The sequence below is a fragment of the Pteronotus mesoamericanus genome, unplaced genomic scaffold, assembly GCF_021234165.1.
Source record: "Pteronotus mesoamericanus isolate MK-2021 breed Mesoamerican mustached bat unplaced genomic scaffold, CSHL_Meso_final scaffold_85, whole genome shotgun sequence".
NCBI lineage: Eukaryota > Metazoa > Chordata > Mammalia > Chiroptera > Mormoopidae > Pteronotus > Pteronotus mesoamericanus.
In genome coordinates this window covers 79,374,733-79,398,880 of record NW_026555329.1, presented here as the reverse complement: position 1 = coordinate 79,398,880, position 24,148 = coordinate 79,374,733, and the positions used below count along the sequence as shown (strand labels likewise).

At 52.9% G+C, this 24,148-nt stretch overlaps 1 protein-coding gene and 1 non-coding gene across 2 annotated transcripts; both read left to right on the top strand.

The window, feature by feature from the left end:
• Positions 1-251: 251 nt before the first annotated feature.
• Positions 252-12,529, top strand: ZNF783 (zinc finger protein 783). Its single transcript, XM_054563963.1, has 8 exons — positions 252-275; positions 2,846-3,244; positions 3,341-3,467; positions 3,632-3,760; positions 8,682-8,792; positions 9,759-9,869; positions 11,673-12,434; positions 12,480-12,529. Exons 1-8 carry the CDS (start codon positions 252-254, stop codon positions 12,527-12,529), a joined length of 1,713 nt encoding a protein of 570 aa, XP_054419938.1.
• A 5,275-nt stretch (positions 12,530-17,804) lies between these two features.
• TRNAC-GCA (transfer RNA cysteine (anticodon GCA)) lies at positions 17,805-17,876 on the top strand. The gene has a single exon. It is a non-coding gene; the product is annotated as a tRNA-Cys (tRNA).
• Positions 17,877-24,148: the final 6,272 nt, after the last annotated feature.

Sequence of the window (24,148 nt, the reverse complement as noted above, 5' to 3'; positions counted from 1 at the left end):
GACGCAGGGCCGCAGGCCGCGCGCATGCGGTCCTTCGGGCTGCAGGGGGCGCTGTGCGCGGCCTTGGGCCGGGCCGCGAGCGCAGCTCTTGTTTAAAGGGCCGGTGGGGCACGTGGCTCGGACGCAGCTCGCGGCCGCGGGGCAGGGGCTCCGAGGCTGGGCGGCTCCGCTCCGCCTCCGCCGCCGCCCGCGCCGCGCCAAGCCTGACAGGCGGCCCGAGCGGAGCAGCCGAGAGAGGGACGCGGGCAGCCATGGCCGAGGCGGCGCCCGACCGGGTAAGCGCCCCGGCGCGCGGGCGCCCAGACGGGCCGGGTCGCCGCCGCGCGGAGCCGCTCGCCCCGCCGGGCCGCCCTCGTCGGCGTCCGCGCCGCTTTCGGCCGAGCGATCGGGCGGCCCAAACGCTAGGCCCGGCGGCCGGGCGCCGCGCGCGGCCCCGACGTCGGGGACCGGCCGGCGTTCCAGCCACGCTTCAGGTGACGGGCCGCGCGCTCTCCCTGGAGGCCCGGCGCCCCGAGGCGGGCGGGGAAGGTGGGAAAGGGGTCGAGGCCATGCCGGGGCTTTGGGATCGCACCCCCTGTACGGTGCCCAGTATTCTGCCTGTACCTAGGACGGTGCTATTGGGTGAATGCTTTTTACGAGAGGGATGGGAGGTGGGTTTTGGGGTGTTTTTTTTTAAGATGACTTTTGCACATTTTAGAACGTTGGCTGATAATGCTCGGTATGTACAAATCAGAGAAAGCGATCCTTTGGCTGTTTGGACACAGGAGGAAAACACTAGTAAATAGCTCTAGAAACGGGACCTCCTGTTCTCAGTGCATGCCAAAGAAGTTTCTGGAACCTTGATTTTTCCAGATGCCCCCAGCCCCTTCCTTGAGGCCTGAGCGCCAGAGGGACACGAGGTGGCAGTCCTGCAGGTTCATGGCCCGCCCGCTGGGGGGCGCCCCAGCACGGCCTTTCTCTAACTGTGCAGGCGGCGCCTTCGGCTCTCACCTGGCCGGGACCTCAGCGGTCTTTCCAGCCGTACCTGTCCACCCACTTCTTTCCCTCTGCCCACATGCATCGCCCGAGATTCCAAGAAAAGCTCCCAAACAGCACCAATTTGCCCTCAACTTTAGTTAGCCCGTGGGTATCGCTCTCGTTTATTATGACTGCTCCTATGCAGAATTTTTCTCCTGGAGAAGGAGGCAAGAACCATGTCCTTTTCTGCGTCCCCGGTGCACCTTAGCGCTGACAGGTGTTCCGTGACTGTCGATGACTCTGTTGTTGAGTCGTTTAGCCACTCATTCATTCGGTAGGTATTGACCGGGCGTCTGCTGTGAGTGAGGCGCCCTCCGAAGCTGAGGACGCAACCATGATGAGCAGCCGCACCTGCACGTGGATCATATGTCCTTGTGGGGACACCCTCCCCCGGGCAGACACAGCGTTGTTGCAGGTTGTTAGTGCTCCGAAGGAAGGGACAGTTTAGATGTGCGGGTTTGTGAAGGCCCTTGGGAGGCGCCGTCTGTGCTGGAGGCTTGTGTGGGAGGGAGCCAGGTGTGGGGACAGGGGCCCACCCATGCAGAGGTGGAGGGGAGCTGGGCGGGTCCGAGGGGCCCGAGGAGGCCAGGGCGGCGTGGAGAGCGGTCAGTGCCCGGAGGGGACTGGGCGGGGAGATGGGCTGCGGCCGCTGAGGGGCTCGGGCTTTATTCTAGGCCCACGGGGCAGCTGCGGGCGGCTTGTTGTAGGGGAGGAGCAGGAAGTGGGGAAGTCACCTGGGCGGAACTGCAGCAGCTCGGGGACAGGTGAGGAAGGGGCTTGGGCCAGGTGATGGCAGTGGAGGAGGAGAGAAGGGGATGGAGGGGCAAGATGTCAATTTGTCATTCCGACGAGGCTTTTAGCAAGATGAGCTGGGACCGAAGCCATTGCACACGCTCGGGGAGGGGGTCGGGGGGTCGCCAGGCGCCGGGGTGCACTGAGGCACTTCAGAAGTCGGCCCAGGCGCAGGGTGGAAGAGGCGAAACAGAGCGCCCTTCGTGCCGCACCCCTGAGCCAGAAGCGTCCCGTCCTCCTCATTCTCATCATGATCCGCTTAGCCGGGTCCCCACAGGGCTCACGTGTAGGGAGCAGCACAGGCTGGCCCAGGGGTGTCCAGCCCGCGGTCCGTGGGCCACATGCGGCCCAAGGTGGCTGTGACCGCGGCCCAACACAAAGTCGTAAATTCACTGGAAACATCATGAGATGTTTCTGTGACGATGTGGCGCAGTGTATTTAATGTGTGGCCCAAGACAACTGTCCTTTGTCCAGAGTGGCCCAGAGACACCAGAAGGGTGGACCCCCCTAACAGACATTGTGCCGAGTGCTTTTTGCCAGATTGTGTCGTGATCTGTCACAGCCACGTCCTTTGGATGCTGTCACCAGCTCCATTTTCTAGATGTGGAAGGGATGGCGAGAGATGTGTCAGAAGCCTCGCCCGCAGTTAGCCAGCCGGTGGGGGCGGAATCGCCAGTGGCAGCCAGGCTGGCTGCTCTCTGTGCCTCTTGCGAAGCCTATCCCTTCATTTTCAGGGGAGACTGAGACCCGAGTGGGGAGCCACCTCTCCGAGACCATATTACTTCTCCCTCTGGCCGTGGTTTTCCTTCTGTTTCCCACTTGCTAATACCTTGGTCCAGCCAGCGTCTCCTGTCCCTGAGGCTGGACTCGTAACTGAGGTCCCTGCACCGCCACCCCCGACACGGCCGCCTGACTGGCCCTCGGGCTCCCAGAAGGGCCTTGACCTGGGCAGGTGCCGTCCTGAGGGTTCCTGTGGAGGCAGACATTTTGCCTGTATGATCCTGATAACGTTTTCCCTTTCTCTTCTTGTGGACAGGCCCCCGAGAGGGACAAGCAGACCGGGGACAGGCCGTTGACACCCACTCCCTCGCCCCAGCCGGCTGCCGAGAAGAACTCGTACCTCTACTCCACGGAGATCACACTGTGGACGGTGGTGGCCGCTGTGCAGGCCGTGGAGAAGAAAGTGGATTCCTGTCTGGCCCGCCTGCTGGCTCTGGAGGGACGGACGGGGACGGCCGAGAAGAAGCTGGCCGACTGCGAGAAGACGACCTTGGAGTTCGGGAACCAGCTGGAGGGCAAGTGGGCCGTGCTGGGGACCCTGCTGCAGGAGTACGGGCTGCTGCAGAGGCGCCTGGAGAACATGGAGAACCTGCTGCGGAACCGGAACTTCTGGATCTTACGTCTGCCCCCGGGCAGCAAGGGGGAGGTCCCCAAGGTAACCCGGGCCCCTGGGGTGGGACGGCCCGGGACGGGGGTGGGGGGGGCCCTGCCTATAAGTGGGGGTGAGCATGCGTGACGCCTGTGGTTCCAGGTGCCCGTGACCTTTGATGACGTGGCCGTGTATTTCTCCGAGCTGGAGTGGGGCAAGCTGGACGAGTGGCAGAAGGAGCTGTACAAGCACGTGATGAGGGGCAACTACGAGATGCTGGTCTCCCTGGGTGAGGCCCCGCAGTGGCGCCCGGGCCTCTGTCTGCAGATTGGCCTCCGGCAGCCTGTGCCTTTGCCTCGGCCTCTGCTCCTCCGGAGCCTCGGTGTCCCTGTGGTGAACCGGGCGGCAGGAGTCCCACCCTGACGCAGCCCTCTCCCTCCCTTCTGCACACAGATTATGCCGTCTCCAAACCGGACATCCTCGCCCGCATGGAGAGGGGCGAGGAGCCTTGTCCTGAAGGCCTGTGGGGCCAGGACCAGGGGCAGGAGACAGCGGCAGCTCGCCCGGGGAGGCCGGGCACTGGTGAGTGGGAGCCAGACGGGCAGGGTGACCGGAGCCGCGCCCCTGTTCTCCTGGGCTTCCCAGGCGTGCTGTGAGGCCAGGGGGGTGCGCAGGCCCAGGACCCAAGGTGGGGCACGCCCTAGCCCAGGCCGGCTGGGCGTGGGTTGGGGGGTGCAGGCAGGGCTTTTGCCCTAGGAGCCCCCAGGTCTCTGCCTCTGTGCAGGGGGACAGTGGCACGTCCCTCGCCTGGTGGCTGCAAGGACCAAGTATGATGGCGGCCTTTGTAAAGCGGAGCGTTTTATAGCAGGTGGGGACTTCTCACTAACAGTACCACTAGTAGCAGCCGCCCTGTTGCCACGGCGCCCTGGTTCCCCTCCGCCCCCGCCCCGGTAACACGGGCTGCAAGGCCTGGAACGTGCCGACTGCCCTCTGAGGAAGGGCCTCCCGCAGGAGCCGGGCGGCTTCCTTCCCACAGTGGGTGTGTAGGGCTCTGGCTCCAAAGTTGGCTGCATGTCAGGAGCTTTTTTGAAAAATAAAATTTTAAAAAATAAATGAAAGTAGAACAGCACAGTGACCCTCCGGATGATCATCACCCAGACTCGACAGTGATCAGTTGGCCGCGTTCGCCCTGACTACTGCGGCTCAGTGGGTGGGGTGTCGTCCTGCAAACCAAAAGGTCACCGGGCTCTGTTCCCAGTCAGGGCACGAGCCTGGGTTGTAGGCCAGGTTCTTGACTGGGGGCGACCAATCGATGTTTCTCTCCCTCTCTTTCCCCCTCCCTTCCCCTTTCTCTCTCTAAAGAAAGAGCTGGCCACATTGGCTTTATCCATCCCTTTGTCTTCCCTAAACTTCTAACTAGCAAAATACTTCTGTCTCTGGCTTCTTTCACTTAGCAGCACGTCTTCAGGGTTCATCCATGTTGTCCTGTGTATCAGTACTTTCTTTTTTTCTTACCGGGGTCAAATACACATAAAATTGACCATCTTACACGATTTTAAGTACACAGTTCAGAGGCTCTAAGCACATTCGTACTGTCTGCAAGTATCGCCAACCATCCGTCTCCAGAACTCTCTTCATCTGGTGGAAATGAAGCTCTCTACCAGCAATTGCCAACCTTTGTCGTTGCATGACACACATAAACTAATTACTAAAAATCTGTGGCACACCAAAAAATATGTTTTTTTCCAATCTGACAGAAAAAAGGTATAATTTTGACTCAGTCACATCAAACAGCTATTGTTGTGTTGGCTGTTGTCTTTTTTTAATTTGACAATCTCAAGGAAAAGAGATGAGTGCCCCTGACTAAATAGTCAGGTGTTGCATGTTGTAAAAATAAAAACTCTTAGGACACACTTGTTGAAAATTGTTGCCCTACACCATTAAATAATAACCCCTCATTCTGCTCCTTGCCAAGCCCTGGCACCACCCACAGTTCTGTGATTTGGATTATGTGAGTACCTCGTATAAGTAGAATCATAGAGTATTTGTCTATTCGTGACTGGCTTGTTTTACTTAGCATGAAGTCCTCCAGGCTCATCCGTGTAATAGCCTGTGTCAGAATTTCCTTTCTTTTTAAGGTGCAGTAGCATCCTATTGCATGGATAGACCACACTTGGTTTATCCCTTCGTCTGTCAATGTGCACTTGGGTTACTACCTTGTCTCAGCCCTCGTAGACAGTGCTGCTGTGGGACGGGTGTACAAATACCTGTTCGATACTCAGCCTTCCATTCTTCTAGGTCTGTGCTCAGGAGTGGAGTTGCTGGATGATAAGGTGGTTCTAGTTTTTAATTTTTTGAGGAGCCACCAAACTGTTCTCCACAATGGCCATACCGTTTTATATTCCCACCAACAGTACACGAGTTTTCGCTACACTCCTGTCAATACTTGTTATTTTCTGTTGTTTAATAGTCGTCATCATAATGAGGGTGACGTAGTGTCTCCCTAGAGTTTTGATTTTGCATTTGCCTGATGGTTAGCGATGCTGAGAATCTTTTCATGTCTTTTTTTAAAGATCTCATTTACTCACTTTTTAGAAAGAGGGGTAGGGAGGGAGAAAAACATCAGTGGCTTGCCTCTTGCATGCTCCCACTGGGGAATCTGGCCCACAACCCAGGCATGTGCCCCGACCAGGAATCGAACTGGTGACTTTTTGGTTCGCAGGCCGGCACTCAGTCCACTGAGTTACACCAGCCAGGGCCTTTTCATGTCTTTATTGATCATTGTCATTGACTTAGTGAAATACTTTCTTTGGGGAAATGTCCATTCAAGTCCTTTGTCCATTTTTGAGTCAGCTCGTTTCTTTTGTTGTTCATTTTTAGGAATTCTCTATGTATTCTGTATTATTCCCTTATCAGATAGGTGATTTGCAAACATTTTCTCTTATTCTGTGGATTGTTTAACTATGTTGATAGTGTCTTTTGATGCACAAATTTTAACTTTCATGAAGTCCAGCTTGTCTATTGTTTCTTTCGTTGCCTGTACCTTTGCTGTCCTATCCAGGAAACCATTGCTAAGTCCAGTGTCATGGAGCTCTTGTTCTACATTTTCTTCTAAGAGTTTTATCTTTTAGGTTTTACATTTAGGCTTTGGTCTAGTGTGAGCTAATTTTTACAGGTGGTGTTAGATAAGGGTCCGACTCCACTCTTTTGCATGTGGATATCTAGTTTTCCAGCCATACCTGTTGAAAGACTGTCCTTTCCCCACTGACTGGTCCTGGCACGCTTCTCAAATATCATGTGACCAGATACGTGAGGGTTTATTTCTCAGTTCTCTATGCTACTTATTCTATTTATGCCAGTACCGCACTGTTTTGATTATTGTAGCTTTGTCGTAAGCCTTGACATTAGGAAGTCATCCAACTTTGTTCTTCTTTTTCAAGATTGTTTTGGATATGTGGGGTCCCTTGAGATTCAGTATGAATTTTAGGATGGATTTTTCTATTTCTGCAAAAAAAAAAAAAAAAAAAAAAAAAACCACTGGGATTTTGATAAGGAAATCTATAGAGATTACTGTGGGTTTTAGCAATATTAAGTCTTCCAACCCATGGTCATGGGATGTGTTTCCGCTTATTTATGTATTCACAGCAACACCCCCTGTACCCGCTGGTTTGATTTCCATGGTTTTAGCTACCTACAGTCAACCATGGCCTGAAAATATTAAATGGAAAATTTCAGAAGTAAACAATGCATAAGTTTTAAATTACGTGCCTTTCGGAGGAGGAGGAGGAAATCGCGCTCTGCCCTGCATCCCGCCCAGGATGGAAATCACCCCTTTGTCCAGTGTCTCCACACCGTCTTCTCTTTCCCACCCATGAGTCACTCAGTAGCCATCTTGGTTATCACAGCGGCTGTCGAGGTATCACAGCGCTGTGTTTAAAGAATCTTTATTTTAATAATGGCCCCAAAGCTGTTGACATAACTTTTATGTCAGTAAATTATTATAACTCTTCTATTTTATTGTTAGTTATTGTTGTTAATCCTTACCATGCCTAATTTATATGTTAAACTTTATCATAGGTATGCATACATAGGAAAAAACATAGAATATAGAGGACTTGGTACCATGTGTGGTTTCCAGCATCCACCAGAGGTTCTTGGACATTCTTCCGTGGGTTGGGGAATGATATAATTTCTTTCAGCAATATTTTGTAGTTTCTATTGTAAAAGTCTCTCAGCCCCTCGCTGAAGTTATTCCTACATATTTCTTTTTTTTTATATTATTGTAAATGGACTTACTTGTTTTAGTAATTTCCTCTTTAAATTGTTCATTGTTACTATATAGAAATGCCACTGATCTTTTTATATTTACTTTTCTTATCCTACTAATTTGCTGAATTCATTTATTCTAACAGTTCTTTTGTGGAATTTTTATGTATTTTCTACATATATGATCTTATCATCTGTGAACAGATCGTTTTCTTCCTTTCCAATTTGGGTGCCTTTTCTTTCTTTTTCTTGCCCAATTGCTCTGGCTAGAACTTCCATCACTTTGTTGAATAGAAGTGGTGAAAGGGGACATCCTTGCCTTGTTCCTGATCTTCAAGGAAAAGCTTTCAGTTTTTCACCATTAGATATGATGTTACTGTGAGTTTTTAATATATGGCTTTTATAATGTTGAGGTAGTTTTCATCTGTGCCTACTTTGTTGAGTGCTTTTAATCAGGTAAAGGTGTTTAATTTTGTCAGGTACTTCTTCTGCCTCAATTGAGATAACCTTGGGCTTTTCCCTTCATTCTGTTAATATGGTGCACTCCATGGATCTAGTTCCATATGTTGAACCATCCTTGCATTCCATGAACAAACTCCATTTGGTCAAGGTGTTTAATCCGTGTGATGTGCTGCTGATTTTGTTCTGATAGTATTTGTTGAGGACTTTTACATTGATCCCTAAGGGCCATTGGTCTGTCATTTTCTTGGAGTGTCTCTCTGGCTTTGGTAACAGTGTGGTTTTAATGGTACCTCTCTTATTATGAGTGTGGTTGTATATCTTTTTGTTTATGGGCCATTTTAACTTCTTATTCTGTGAAATATTTGTTCTGTTTTGCCTTAGGAAGCTTTTTAAAAATACACACTTCCTAGGCCCACCCAGTTCTACTGATGAGAGTCTTGGGATGCTCCCCAGGGGACCCTTATACACGTCCCTAGGGGAGGCCTTGGAACTGGGAGCTGTGGCGGCAATGTTCTGAGCCAGAAGCCCTGAAAAAGCCTGACCCTTGGCCCTGTTGTGTGACACATCTGGTGCTGTCAGATACGTCGAGTCCGGAATGTAGTCACGAGATGACCGGCAAAGCTCACTTAGTTACCATACCCTGTGTTTGACCTGCTGTCCCAGGTCCCAGTGACACCTGTCAGTCATCTCGCAGCGGCTGCCGGCTCCCTGGGGCCACTCTGTGTCGTCCTCGGGGTCACTGATTTGTGTATCCCCACCCTCCCTCCACACCCAGAGCACATTCCCAGCCCAGTTCGGTCTGACCCAGAGGGGCCCACAGAAGGGCAGCCCCCCGAGCACCAGGGAGACTCGGGGGCAAGAGGCACCCCGCCGGAAGCAAGCACGGGTGAGTGAGGGCTGCAGGCGGCCGCGTGGCCGGCATCCCAGCCACAGGACCGGGCCCATGGTATGGGGCGGGGGAGGGGACGGCGGGGACCAGCTGGGCTGAGCCGGACAGGCTTCCGGGAGGAGGGGCCCCTTAGACAGCGAGCAGGGGTGCAGGCTCCTCTGGAGCCAGGTGCGCCACACTGGGCTCTCTGGAGTGAGGGGCGGGGCACGCAAGGGCCGTCCTGGGCCTCCAGCAGTGGGCACATTCCTGGGGAGGCGTGTGTCCCCGCCCAGCAGGGGGCCGGCCCGTGTGCTCCGTGGTGAGGTCGTCTTCCTGAAGGAAGTCTCCAGAGGAGCTCTGCGGCATCAGTCGCCCTTCCCGGCGCCCTCTGTCTGCTCTGCTGGAAGGAAATGCCTGTCCGTCCTGCACAAAAGTGGAATGTCACTCAGAGGGCACTAGCTTGGTCTCCGGAGGATCAGTTGGAGCCTTGTTTTCTGTCTCTGGCCCGCGCCTTGCGGCCTTGCGGCCCCAGGCTGCCTCCCTGCTGCTGGCCTGACTTTTCAGACTCTGGGTCTTCCTCCCCGGTTGTTTCTCTGCGTCTCCCCCACTGAGTGTGGCCCTCTGAGCTTGAAGGTGACACCCTCCCTTCCCTGTGTCCCTCCGTCCCAGGCATTGTGTGCAGGGAGATAGGACCCTCCTGTGGACCCTGTTCTGTCACAGACCTGGCACTATGCCCCAGGTGCCACCCCAAATCCTCTGTTCTTTGAGGCCCATCAGAATGACAGTCCGATGCCAAGGGACCAGCTGATGGCACTGGGGGGCGTGGCCTTCACAGCTCTCGGCCCTGGAGCAGAGGCTGCAGTCTCTGAACAGAGCATAGCCCCGCTTCCCGGCGGGCGCTGGGGCGGGTCCCGGCCTGCTGGGAAATGTGTCGCCCTGCGGGGGCCCGGGTTGGAAAGGCCCTCACGGGAGTCTCTCCCACAGGGCCCCCCACCAGCAGCGACATTCCGTCGTCGGTGAAGCAGGAGGAGACGCCTTCACACGGGGAGCCCCCGGATCCCCCTCCCAGGGACACCCTGCCCGGCCCAGGGCCAGGTGAGCGGGGGGTGGGGGAGAAGCCCTGGGGCCGCAGCAGAGCCTCAGAGGAGCTCAGGGTCCTCTGGGGAGCGGGTTGAAGGGCAGCAGGGGGACCCGCTAGGGGTTTCCCCCTGAGGGGCCCCTTCCTCGCCACCCAGGCAGCGCTTCCCTGGGGCCCGGGGGACTCAGGTTCTCTGTGGTCCTGGTCTTCCCTCCCCGAGGTCCGGCCTGGCTGGAAGGCCACTGCTTGGAAGCTGGCTGCATGCCACCCGGTGTGTCGTCTGGTGACAGAAGAGCCTCCCGAGCACCGTGGGGTGGCCCTGGCTCGCAGCCACGAGTGCCTTACAGCTTGTGGTGGTTCCTGCGAGTTACAATTAATTCCCCCTTAGAATCTGCATTTTCTGTAAACCATACTGACACTGCCGTGAGCAAGAAAGAGAAAGCGGTTATTGCCCGTACTGGCCTTGGGGCAGGTTTTCTGTCCCCAGAAAAAGGGATCCCCCGGCCCCATCCCGGTGCCTGCTTCGGTGGGAAGCAGCGGTGAGATCTGGGCCCGCCGCCCGGTTATGGCCTAGTGGCCCCAAGCGGCAGATGGGCTCACGTGAACGGGGGTCTAGGGACCTCAGCCTCAGCAGGAATAGAGCCTGGGACCTTCGCTAATCCCTCAGCTCAGGAACGCCGCTGTAGCCCATTAAGTGCACTGCCGTTTTACCCCAAAGGTTAGATGATTCCTATAGATGCTCAATGCTTCTGGAGCGGTAGGACTAAATTAACACCAGTGGGTCATTTCTAATGGAAATAGAGTTGTGTCCGGAGAGAGTGATGAGGGTTACAGGTAAGCTGCAGGGGGCAGAGGCCCAAGGGGGTGCCCCTGGCTGCTGTCCTGGGGGCCCACCAGGGAAGGCTCCCCGGGCCCCAGCCTCCTGGCTTCTGGGTTAAGTTCAAGCCTCCACACGGATAGAGGTTTACCCTGGTCCTTGGAAGTTGCTTGTAAACAGCTGAAGATTTTCATTTTAACGTGCAGAGGGCAGGGTTCACGGTCAGCCTTTGAGCAGCCCTTGCGGTCCAGCAGCTGAGGCTACCAGGTGGCGGGGGACATCAGAGAAGGGAGGGGGGGCTGGCTGCAGAGCAGGCAGGAAGGGAGCAGCAGTCGAGGCTCTGGAAGGATGTGAGGTGTTTGGGGCTGGGCTGGGCAGCCAGGACCCACCTCCCAGCGTTAGGGACCCGGCCTTGCTGCTTCAGCCCCGCCCTTCCACCACTGTGTCATGGGAGCTCCTTTGCCTCCATCGTCCTGTCTCAGAGTCAAGTGTGACCCCCACTGAGACCCAGCCGGGAAGCCCAGTCCTCTCGCCCCGCCGGGTGTCACCGAGGTCACAGTACTGGGCAATGGGGGGCACTCAGTGTGGACTTGTTCCGGGGGTGAGTAGCTCTGTGTGTGGCCAACGCCCAGCACCTCAGGGCCCGAGGCCTCCCACCCAGCCTGAGGGCAGGCAGGGTGCGCAGGGCTCCTTGTTCGGAGAGCAGAGCTGAAGTCGTTGGAGCTCCTGGGGGCCCCACGTGGGCCACGTGTCTCGGGGTCCAGGGTCTCTGCCTGTCCCCGCCTCCCCTTCATCTCCCACCTGCTGCAGCCTTGCCTGCTCTCGTCCGGCACAGGCTGGATAACCCTAGGAGGCCGGTGCGCACTGCCCGGGGAAGGGTGCGGCGCAGGCCCAGTGGGGCGGTGCCCATGCCTGGAGGCTGGGGCCATGCCTGGAGGGTCCAGCCCAGGCAGGGCCAGCGGGTGGCGGCCCACAGGAAATGAGCAGAGGTCCCTTCCCACAGGCGGTGCTGCTGGTGTGGTCATCAAGACAGAAGCGCAGTCTGAGGACGAGATGATGCCGGAGCAGCTCTTCCTGGGGCAGCCCCCCGGCCAGATCCAGAGTTCGGTCCCCGAGGGGCCCAACAGCAGGACCGGAAGTCCCCGCCAGCTTCACGCCGAGGCAGTGACGAGGGTGCGGGCAGGGGACCCGCGGCCACGGCCGGCAGGGGCGGCAGGGGAGGCTCCCCGCGTCCTCCCTCGCCGCCGGCGGGAGCGGGCCTTCCCCTGCCCAGACTGCGGGCAGAGCTTCCGCTTGAAGATCAACCTGACCATCCACCAGCGGACCCACGTGGAGGGGGAGGCGCGGGAGGCCCGGGGCGGCGCATCCACTGGCTGGGGCGAGGCCCCCTCTACTCTGGAGCCAGGGGAGGTGGTGGTGCCGGGGCCTGTCATCCGCTGGCTCCCCGAGGAGCCCGAGGGCCACCGCTCCCTGGCTGGCCGGCCCTTCGCAGGGCGGAGGCCGGCGGCCAGCAAGGTGTACCACTGCAGCGAGTGCCTGCGCTTCTTCCAGCGGCGCAAGAGCCTGCTGCTGCACCAGCGCCTGCACACCGGCAACAGCCAGGGCTGGCCAGCCTGCCCCTACTGCGGCAAGGCCTTCCGCAGGCCCTCGGACCTCTTCCGCCACCAGCGCATCCACACGGGCGAGCGGCCCTACCAGTGCCCCCAGTGTGGCCGGGCCTTCAACCGGAACCACCACCTGGCCATCCACATGCAGACCCACGCCCGCAGCCAGGCTGGCCCGCACCTTCCTGCGGCCTCCGCCCGCCTAGGTGGCCCACCCAGGCCCCGGCCCCGGCCCAGCCGCCCCGAGGAGGGCTGACCGGGTGGGAGCCCCGGGCAGCAGCAGGGCCTGCTGCCCGCCTGCGGGGCCCTTCCCCTCGTGCCTGGTGCTGGTTCCTCATCCTCGGGTGGCGTTGGAGAGACTTTGTTTTCTTTTCATTCAAACGGGAAGCAGCAGCCTTTTTGGTGACAGTGTATGAGTGTGACAGTGGCCTCCATTTCCTGTGTCCTAAGTTTGTCACTCTTTGCTGCCTTTTCTACATTCCTGACTTATCAAGGATCCCTTAAGGCGTAGGGATGCCAGGTTTTGGTTGGGGGCTTTGCCGAGTTCCGTGGACTGGAACTGGGCCAGGACTGGGGGTCTCCCAGCAGGAACAGCGGAACGGGCCCCGGCTGCTGATTCTGCGCACAGAGGCCTGGGCTTGCAGCAACGTGAGAAACCGCCACGTGAACAGACAGCCTGAAGAACAGGCACTGGAGACTGGACTTTTTTTTTTCTTCATTATTTTGAAACCTTTTTTTTCTCCTTTTGGAGCTTTTCTGGTGCTTTTGTAAATGTGGGTGGTTGCAAAGGGGACCACAACTCCCAAGGGGCAGGATTATTCCGCCACCTGCTTGCTTGCGGGGACAGTCATGTGGCCGCTGAGACCAGCCTGGGCATCGATGGGGATGCCTCAGCTGCTGCCCGGGAAACCGGGTGTCCTCCCGGGTGTGTGCGCCTTGGCCCCGCGGAGGCCGCGTTCCTGGTCCTTCCTGCGATGGGCATTGATTGGCTTTGGTTATCAGTAGAGAAGGGGAACCCGAAGCTGAGAGTAGATGACATGCCCCACGTGCTTAGTGTTCGAGGGTGTGCATGCCCCATGCCCGTGTGCCACCACGAGGGGCATGCCTCAGGAAGCTTCTCCTCAGAGGAAGACCCTGGCTTCGGTGAGGCTGGTCAGCCGGCTGGATGGTTTGTCACATTGGAGGAGGGGCCTGTCTCCCAGAACTTGGGCCTCCAGCAGAGTTAGAGCCGGGATCTGGGTAAGTCTAACCACCCACAGCCTCGCGCTCCTTGTTCGTCCAAGCAGGTAGTGACCCCAGGGCTTCCCGCTTCACCTCGGGGCTGTCACGGTCACAACAGATTAAGAGGCAACCGGACAAACAGGAAGCCTGCTGCCCCCCTTTCAGGTTTGGGGCCGCACCGTCTTCCCTGTTGATGTGCAGCCCATTCCCTCCAAATCCGCCGGGAAGGACCTTGATTTTGTGGAGTAGGTGAAGGTCCCGTGGATACAGAGGGAGGGAGCTCTTCCATTGGGCCTCATAATACTTCAGTGAAACAAAGTCTTACCAAAGCAACGAGGGTCAAGCGGGCGGTTGAGGCGGCGGCAGCGGCAGCCGGCCTCGTGGGGAAGTCCCGCCGGCCGCCAGCGCCTTGGCCTCCTGGGTCGCACGGCTCTGGGCGCTGCCTGCAGAGCAGCCTCAGGGTGAGTGTGGAGCTGGGGGGCGGGGGGGCGGTTTCCCAGCTGATCGGATTGTCTGGCGGCACCGTGTGAAGTGGACGGCATGCAGGTGCTGGGGCCCGGCTGCGCCACTTGCTGTTCCTCGCCCCCACCTCTCACACCGTCCCAGAGTCATGAACACAGCTGGGGGCAAATGGTAACGCCACCATCGTCCCGGGGGCACGAGTGAGTGTACAAGTCTGTGATGGCGCAGCCAGGCTCTCCCGGGCTTGGGAAGGGGAGGTGCCCGCCTTCCCTGCCGGGGACCCAGCTTGTCTTCTCGGGCACCCCAGCCGGGGCCAGGCGCCCCACGCGCCAGGCTGGCTGTCGGCAGGTGCTCACACAGGATATGGTGGTGCAAGTGCAGCTGCCCTGATCTTCACCCTCGGCGACGAGGGCTGGTCTCGGTCTCCTCGGGGCGCCCCGGCCGAGCCTTGGGCCCGGCTGGGCCCCGGTCCCCTCGGCGCTCGCTCCGCGGAGCCAGACCGAGGATCCTGAGCCGAGCCCCGGCCCCGCCCCTTTCTCTTCCCATAGCCTTACGCCTGCCGGGCCCCTGGCGAGGCCTTCTGAGTTCTGACGCCCAGTAAGTGTTCACAGAAAGTTCTTGTCTCCGAAATGAGTCAAGAGAGCCTGCGAGGCACGGGAGCAGAGCAGACCTCGGGGACCTGGGAGGCAGGGGCCCGCTGGGGCCTTGCTCACTGCCCCCTCGGGGTCCTGGCTGCTTCGTTTGTAAAACAAAGAAAGGCAGGGTCCTGGTGCTGAAGTCCCTTAAGAACTGGTGGCGGTGGTTCCTTGCCCCAGGCGGGGCTCAATAAATACGTTGGACTCCACGCGTGTGTGCACCTGACCTGTTTCCTGCTCTCCGGCAGACGGCGGCCACGCGGGACAGCCTCCGGGTGGGCTGCGCACCCGGAGAGCACACGGGACGGGGGAGGGGGTTGCTCTAGAGGCCTCACTGACCGAACAGCAGCCTGGGGGTGCGCCGGGCCCGGCTTTCTCTCTCACTTCCTGTCTCCTGCTGGGCTGTGTTCCTGGGTGAAGTGCTTGGTGAAGCAATTAACTAAGCTCACATCGCTGTGCGTGGTGGAGCTGGGATTCAGATGCTTTACGCTCTGCTCATTTATGCTGGCAGTGCCGAGCTGGTTCATCTTCCATTGCCCTGGGTCTTGGTTCAAGATTTGCCCCCATGGGGCCCAGCATCTGCCGTCCTTGACTGTCTTGCAGGCAGGGTCTATGTGGGAGTCTGACCAGTGAGGCCTTTGGGCTCCTGGAAGAAGTTTCCCCTATTCCAGGGCCTCCCGATCTTCCTGTAGCTGGGAATAGCTCAGGGGGCCCCTCTCCCGGTGGCTGACTCCCCTCCTTGTGTCTGGTCACAGGAGTGGCACATAGGGAGGCTCACATCCAATCCGCAGAGACCTCCCTTGCTGCTGCCGTGGCCGCTATCAGACCCTGGGGAGGAGGGATATTATTCCCAGGCTGTTTGACCGACGGACTCAGCGGGAGGGACAGGGACAGCAGAGAAGCTGGCCGACTTCAAGAAAACCGCCTTGAATAGAATTGTGTGCCTGTAACTGACCTAATTTTATTAACCAATGTCACCCCAAGAAATTCAATAAAAAATAAGAAAAAAAAGGTGACAGCCTTGGAGTTCAGGAACCACATGGAGAGCAAGTGGGCCGTGCTGGGGACCCTGCTGCGGGAGTACGGGCTGCTGCGGAGGCGCCTGGAGAACCTGCTGCGGGACAGGAACTTCTAGGTCCTGCTGGGCTGTCCCCGGCGGCGCAGGGGGCCCCCAAAGTGTAGGGCCTGCGCGTCGATGGAGGGTCCTGCTTGCACTCAGCAGGGGCCTTGGACTCGGTGGAGGGAGGGCCCGTGGCTGCCAAAGCCTGGCCTCTTGGCTTCTGAAGCCAGAACCAGCTGGCTTGAAAGGGCTTGAGAAACGTCGGAAGAAAAGTGATGGCAAAAACGTCTGTGGCAGGTGGGGCGAGGTTGGTTGTGCCCATTGTTCTAGAACGACCTCTGAGGGGAAAGACTGGCTCGGTAGGGAAAGTCACAGAAGATGTGTGTGTACTTAGGAGGGGGGACGAGGGCTCACGAGCCCTGGCCTTGGACCCTCTTAGCCTCTGGTACCCACCTTTTAGGTGAAGCGAACGTGGTAGAGATGCCTTTGCATTGGCCCTGCATTGGCCCCTCTTCCAGAAGGGGTCCCCAGTGTGCTGCAGGGCGGGGGCGCTGAGGGAGGCCCATGCCGCAGTGTGGACGGCAACCACACCCACAGCTGGCTCCCCCGTTTAACCGAAATGGCTGTAATTCACGTTGGCGCAGGTAACCTCTACTTCCGGGCGCCCATTTCCCCATCTGTCAAATGATGTGGCTGGACTGTGGGCCCCTCCTGTCTTCCCTGGATTCTACTTCTTGCCCTGCGAGGGCCGCAGGATGGGAGCCCTCGGCCTGGCCTGGTCCCCCGCGGCATGTCACCGGACAGCGTGGAGCCAGACCACTTTATTTACTGGGTGCTTCCCTCGGGGCCTCTCCTGCCGGAATTCTAGGAAAGGTGTAGATGGGGTGTCCCTCCGTGAGTGAGTCAGTGAGTGAGGGCAGTGGGAGTCGGGGTGTCACAGGGCAGGCCGCCTGCTGCCCAGAGCTGGGCTGTGAAAGTCCACAAAGAGCAGCCAGGGGCACCACTCAAGAGGTATAAGGGCACAGCTCAGGGGTAGAGCATTTGACTGCAGGTCAAGAGGTCCCGGTTCAAATCTGGGTGCTCCCTTGCTAAACTCACTTTTAGTATGAAGTGGTAAATAAGGAGGCAAATAAATGATTGCTCTTGTCCCTGGCCCCCGTTGGCCCCTCGCTCCCCATACTGACTGTGCTATGTGCTAGGGCCCGCGTTGTGCCCTGGTGCTCCGTGGGCCTGTCCTGGCCAAACCTGTATTAGAATTAGACAACGGAAGAGTGGTCGTGAGCACTCACTGAAGTCACGGCTGGACATGCTGTGTGTCACAGGCCTTCCGCATGTGACGGCGGCTGAGCCCCACTCCTTGCGATAGCAGGAACCTGCACTTCCGAAGTGTTCCCTGGTGGGTGAGCACGCACCTTCTGTGTGACATCAGCCTGAAGCCTCACCAAGCACCCGACACGCCTGACCCACCTAGATCTTTGTTCCCATTCCTCCCTTGGCGCTAGAACCGCTCCAGCTTCTTCCAGCAAACCCCTCCTCGCCCACCTCCTCCAGGAAGTCCCTCCTGACTCCCCAGGGCGGGTGGCGCCTACTCCCTGCTCCCCGAGTGCTCGCCTTGGGCTTCTGCTGCTCTGTGGAAATGCTGTGGCTCACGGGTTTGTCCCCTATGGGACTAAGACCCTTGGAGGAGCAAGGGCAATGTTTTCAGTCTCTGGGTCCTCACCATGAATGACAGGGCCTGGTGCCTCACGTGCTCCTTGTTTGCTGCGTCATTGAAGGAAGGAATGAGTGGAACAATGAGTGCCCTCCTTGAGGCCTTGGAATACGGACGAGGCTCTCCCTGCACTGAGTGTGAGGGGCACTGAAGACCTGGAACTGACCGCGACTGTCCTGAGGAGTATGTGCTGGCTCAGGTAGAAACACTGGGAGAGACTCTGTAAAGACATGTTCCAGGTGTAAAGACTGGTGCCCAAGGAAGAGCAGGGCTGGAGGGGGGACCGGTGAAGGTGGGAGGAGGGGAGACAAGAGAGCGGACTGGAGTGAGTAGACTGGCCGCCTCCTGGGACATGCAGGAAATACACTGACATGTGGACACGTAGCTATCCTGGGCGTGGTGCCGTGGGTGAAAAGGTGCTAATGAAAGAGTACGTGTCAGTGGGGGTATAGCTCAGGGGTAGAGCATTTGACTGCAGATCAAGAGGTCCCCGGTTCAAATCCGGGTGCCCCCTCCTCTTTTGACCCCTTTAGTTACTGAAGCTGGTACTGAAATTTCTGCCTCTTCCTCCCACATTTGACTATTGTGATAAAAAAAAAAAAGGTTAGGATTTGGACCATCACCCAGGCAGCAGCTGCTGAGGTCACATTACAGTGAAGAGGCTGATGAAGTTAGCTCGGACCACCCAGCGCTCTTGCCCCTCATGGCTTGTGTGGGGACCTTCCTTTCTTTCCCTTAGTGTTTCATTTCTTCAACCTCGCTGTAATCTTCAGAAAGAAGGCTGTCTCTCTGTTCTTGCCGCTACCACTTGTGAAGGGTGGGTATACGTGTTCCTATGTCCCAGAGGCAACTGTAAGGATTTGAGAGCCATGTCAGAAGTAAAGACTCTCTCTTGTCTCTGGGGATTTCTCAAGGGAGCTGCCCTACCATGGACTTGACTCTCCCCTCTCCTTCCTCTCCTACCACTTTTTCTTTTTCACTCTAGGTCAGTATTTCCTTGGTGAAAATGCCTAGAAATAGGACCTACTTTATAGAATATTTTTTTTAATTCAAAGAAATATAGTGAAGACATATAAGGAATATAAAAAGTCCTGTAGAGGGATCCCCATGTTCCTTAATGAACAAGGTAACTTGAAACAATCTTTCCTATGAGGACAAATAAAAATGCTGGAAAAATATTAGACACATCTCATTAAAAGCATCAAAGGGCTAACTAGTTAGACAGGAAATACTAGGTGGAGGTTTGGGAAGGGTGGGAAACAGGAAGTTAATGCTCTACTCTAGACGCTGCTTTGTCTCTATGTGTGGTTCTCAGTCCAGAAGAGGCAGCTGACAGGCTAAGTGGAACTTCTGGACGCTGCTCAGGACTAGGATAGAAGTCAGGATTCGGGGACACCTAGAGTAGGGACACTGGTCAAACTATCTCTGGCTTTGAGCGAGCACCCTGTAGGATAAGGGTGAACAGAAAGAAAACAGCTGCTACAAGAACGTGTGACTGGTTTTGTGCCATTGGAATGGCCCAGAAAACTCAAGCCTTGTTATTGTATTGAAGTATCTTGACTGCTAGAGTCCCACAGATACCTGAGAAAAAGAAAAAGAAAAAAACAAATGATGATATTATCTCTACCCAGCCTCAAATTAATTCTGCAAATAAAGTTTTAAAAAATTAATTCTTGATTTAAGAGAGAGAAAAAGAGAGATACCAGTTTGTTGTTCCACCTATTGGTGCATTCATTGGTGGACTCTTGTATGTGCCCCGACCAGGGATCAATCCTGCAACCTTGCTTATTGGGATGATGCTCTAACCAAATGAGCCCCCCTGCCTGGGCTACAAATAAAGTTTTGAATCCAATGTTCAACACATAGTCAAGGTTAACTATGTACACAGGGAAGCAAAAAACCATCAGTGAAAATCAATAGGAATAACAGGCCACAGAACTAAACACGGAAGCTTTTCATATTAGAACTATCAGAAACACTGTAAAATACCAGGTTTTATTACACATAGAAGGGATGGGACTCAGTTCTTCTTGGCTGCCGCCTTCCTCATGGCTGCAAGGACACTATTCAGTTCCTCCCTCTTCTTGGCATGGATGTAGGTCCCCATCCTTTTCTTGGTGTATTTTGGGGCCTCCTGTCCTTAGAGACCTTAAGCAGCTCCACAGCACGCTATTTGGGGATGGGGGTGGGGGGGACAGGCAAAGCCACACACCGCTCTGATCACGTCCTCCAAAAACTTGGTGCACTTGGTGAGGAGCCCACAGCGGTGGCTATGCATCAGCTGACTCATGTTCTTGGTCGCCATGTGGCCCTTGCTGAGGCCCCGGCCATGGGGTAGCGCAGAGCCACGGCTGCTGCAGCTCAAGGGCTTGCTGCGTTCAGGGAGCCTACAGCCAGGCTTGACGATTTTAGTAGGAAATGGGAAAGCTTTAAAAGTAACTAAGAGGGTTTGAAGAAAGAGCAACATAGAACCTTTTCATCTAAAATTCAAAAACAAAAATTAAAAACAATGACTATATCTGTGTTCTACTCAGTTAATAGATTCAGCCAAAGAGAAAATCGGGAAATTGGAAAACTGGAAGAAATGTTCATGTTTCTATTATAAAACACGGAGAGAGACAAGTGTGGCAAATTATAGAGGATTATTATAGAGAATGACAATTATAGAGGATACAGTGCGAAGATCTACTGTCCATTTAAATGGAGTCCAGGGAGAGAAAACGAGGGAGAATGAAGTCCATGCAATTTCTGAGGAGATAATGGCTGGGGCTACTTCACAATGAATGAAAGACATCAATCCTTACATTCAAGGACTCCAATGAATCTCAAACATAGTAAACAAAGTTAAACCCATACCTTGAGTTATTGCAGGAAAACAGCATCATGAAAGGAAGGCATACTACTTTCCATGGAGTGCCGAAGAGATTGACAGCTGAGCTCTCCAGAGCAACAGTGACAGCCAGAAGGCAGTGGAACTGTGTGTACTGAAATACTGTGGCTGTGAACATAAAATCCTCTACCCAGGCAGAATGCCCTTCTTGAGTAAAAGTAGAATAAAGACAATTTCTGACAACCAAAAACTCAAAGACTTCGCCAACATCAGACATGCACTAAGGAAATTCTAATGGGTCTATTCTAAGAAGCAGGGAAATCATCTGGGTGGGGGAATAGAGATGTAGGAAGGAAGAAAGGGTCATAGAAATAGGAAATATCTGAATAAATATAAGGTATTCTAAGTGGCTTATATTACACTGGAAGAGGGTGAAATTATTTTGTAACCACAGATTTAGAGAAATAACTGTGCATATGGAGTTTCTAGCATAACCACTAAAATAGAAGAAATAGCATTTATATTTTTCAAACTGGCAGGGGGAAGTAGGGCACTATAAAAATTTCAATCAAACAAGGAAGGAGAGGAAGACAAATATGTGATAGAAATTGAAAGCACAAAATCAGGTGGTATGAAAAAAGGTAGTAGATTTCAATACAAATACATTAAAAGTAAGTAAATGTCACAGGTTAAAAGACAAAGATTGTCATACTAGATTAAAAAAACAACTATATTCTATTTACATCTAAAACTTAGGGATACAGGAAGATTGAAAATAAGGTTTGCAGATCATTAACAAAAAGGAAACAAGTGTATCTTACTATCAGACCAACTAGACTTCAAGACACAATCTATTACTAGATATTTTTTTAAAATCACTTAATAATAAGATACTGAATTTACCAGGAAGATAGGAGAATTCCTAATTTTTATGCATATAGTAATATAGTTTTAAAATATGTAAGGCAAAAGCTTGATAGAATAAGAGAAAAAATAAGGAATCTAGAATTAGAGTGGGAAATTTTTATATACTGTTCTCATTAACTAATCAAAAAACATTGTGAATAATTAAAATTATTCTGTTAGTTTCTGCCCCCATCTTTATTGAGGTATAATTTACAAAAATATAATGCACTTAAAGTGTACAATGTGAAATGATTACCACAATCAAATTAATTAGCATGCCCATTGCCTCACACAGTTACCTTTTTTTGTTTCTTCATGAGAATGCTTAAGGTCTACGCTCTTAGCAACTTTCAAGTATACAATATGGTATTATTAACTATAGTGACCGCGCTCTACATTACGTCCCTGAACCTTACTCAGGTTATAACTAAAAGTTGGTACCCTTTGGCCCACACCCTCCCATTTTACCCACCCCCAGCCCCTGACAACCACCAATCTACTCTTTGTTTCTAGGAGTTCGACTTTTTAAAAAACTTCTGTATAAAAGTAATACCATACACTATTAGCCATTTTTTGGGGGGTGGGGGCTGCCTTATCTCACTTAGCATAGTGCCCTCCAGGTTCACTCATTTGTAGATGGACACTAAATCAGCATTTAGAGGAGAACTTAGAGCTTTCAGTAGTACGTAAGAAAAAGAACAAAGGCCCTGGGTGGATAGCTCAGTTGGTTAGAGCATTGTCCTGAAACCCCAAGGTTTGGGGTTCGATTCCCCAGCCAGGGCACAACTAAGAGTCAACCAATGGCCCTGGCCGTTGGATGGTTGGCGCTCCACCCCATGCACTGAAAGGTTGTGGGTTATTCCCGGTCAGGGTGCATACCTAGGTTGCAGGTTCCATCTCTGGTTGGCATGCATTTGGGAGGCAAACAGTTGACGTTTTTCTCTCACACAGATGTTTCTTTTTTTCTCTTCCTCTCTCTATAAAAATCTATAAACATAACCCTCAGGTGAGGATTTAAAAGGCAATCATCCAATGAATGCCTAAATAAGTGGAACAAAAACCAGATGTTTCTCTCTCTCGCTCTCTTCCTCTTTCTCTCTAAAATCAATAAATTTAAAAAAATGAAAAAGAAAAGAAGAAAAATAAGAATCCATCTTGAAGTTAGAATAAAAGTGGATGAGAGAAGGAAATAAAAGAGCAGAAATTAACGAAATAGAAGACAAACACAACAGAGAGGATTAACAACACCAAAAGTTGGTTTCTGAAAACAAAAACAAGATAGATTAATCAGTCTCTGGTGAAACTGATAAGAAAAATAAGAGAGTAAAAAACAAAAATAACCAATATCAGGAATCAACAAGACTGTGGATTCTTTAGGCTTTATAATGATTATAGATCATTATGAAAAATAACACAAAAAAATTAAATCTACATGTACACACATGTACAAAGAACTTACCCTGTGGTGGGCACTCTTCTATGTACTTTCAAAATGTTATTTTATTTAATTCTCAGAACAGCTCCACAAACTAAGCACTATCCTTGCACTCATTCCCAGTATGAGGCCCACTTCATATACGGCAAAACTGAGGCTGAGGGCGTTAAACAACTACACCAAAGTGACTCCGGCAGGATCCAGAATTTTAACCCCCGCATTACGTCCTAAGCGTCCACAGACCTGACCACTATGCTATGCTGAAAACGAGCAAGAACCTTAAAACACCCTACAGCTTACCAAAGTGGACGCAAGAAAAATAGAAAGGCTGACTAGTCCCCTCAATTTTAAATAGTTACTTTATTAAATCATTTATTTGAAACTTTTTAACAAAAAAAATCAGATAAGATAATTTGGTGAGTTTTATTACATAGTTAAAGAAATAATAACTATTTTACATAAAAATCTCTCTAAGAATAGAAAAGATATACACATTCTACAGACCCTTTGCAAGGCCAAACTCTAACCTCGATACCAAAACCCAACAAGTACAGGATGAAAAATGCACAGGCCAATTTCACTCAAAAATTAAATAAATTATGATCTAACTGGATACACAAATATATAAAAATGATAGAACTTCATGACCAAGCTGGGTTTATATATGGAATGCAAAGTATGTTTAATTTTACAAAGAGCAATAAATGTGATTCATCATGCTAATAAAGTAAAAGAGATAATCATATGATTATCTCAATAGTTGCCAAAAAGTGAGGTTTGACAAAATTTTGTGATAAAAAAAGTTTTTTGCCAACTGGAAATGGGAATTTCCTTAATTTGATAAAGACCATTATAAGAAGTATAGTCCACAACATGCACTTAATGGTGAAATGTTGAAAGCTTTTCATTTGAAATCAGAATGGGACAAAGTAGCTACTGTCCACACCTTTTTTCAACATGTACTGGAGGTCCTAGTCAGTACAATATGGTAAGAAAAAGAAATTAAAATATATAAGGATTGGATAGAATAAAACAAAAACGTTTGAATTTTAAAAGAGGATATGATCCTGTCTGTAGGAAATTTAAACAATCAACAAATTAATTATTAGACTTAATGAGTGTCTAGCAAGACTGCTAGCATAGACCCTACCACCTTTACCTTAGCAAAACCGCAACCTTTATTTATTTATTTATTTTTCACATTATAAGAAAAAATTTATTTAGAAAGTTACAAAGGTAGCAGAGGTCAGCCAGCTGCGCTGCACAGGCTCAGAGAACAAGTCACAGAAGCAAAGGAAGGGCCCTCAGAGCCTAGGAGACAGATGCACAGGCTACATGCCTGAGGGAAGAGGAGGATGGGAGAGGCCGGGGTGGGCTCTCAAGAGGGTTGTGCCCACACCCCAGCCTTAAAATGATACAAAAATTTTTGCATGCAAATTTTAAAAAGATTTTATTTATCTTTAGACAGAGGGGAAGGGAGGAAGGAAGAAAGGGAGAGAAACATTGATGTGTAGTTGCCTCTTGCGCGTCCCCCACCGGGGACCTGGCCTGCAACCCATGATGTGCCCTGACTGGGAATTAAACCAGTGGCCTGGTTTGCAGGCCAGCGCTCAAT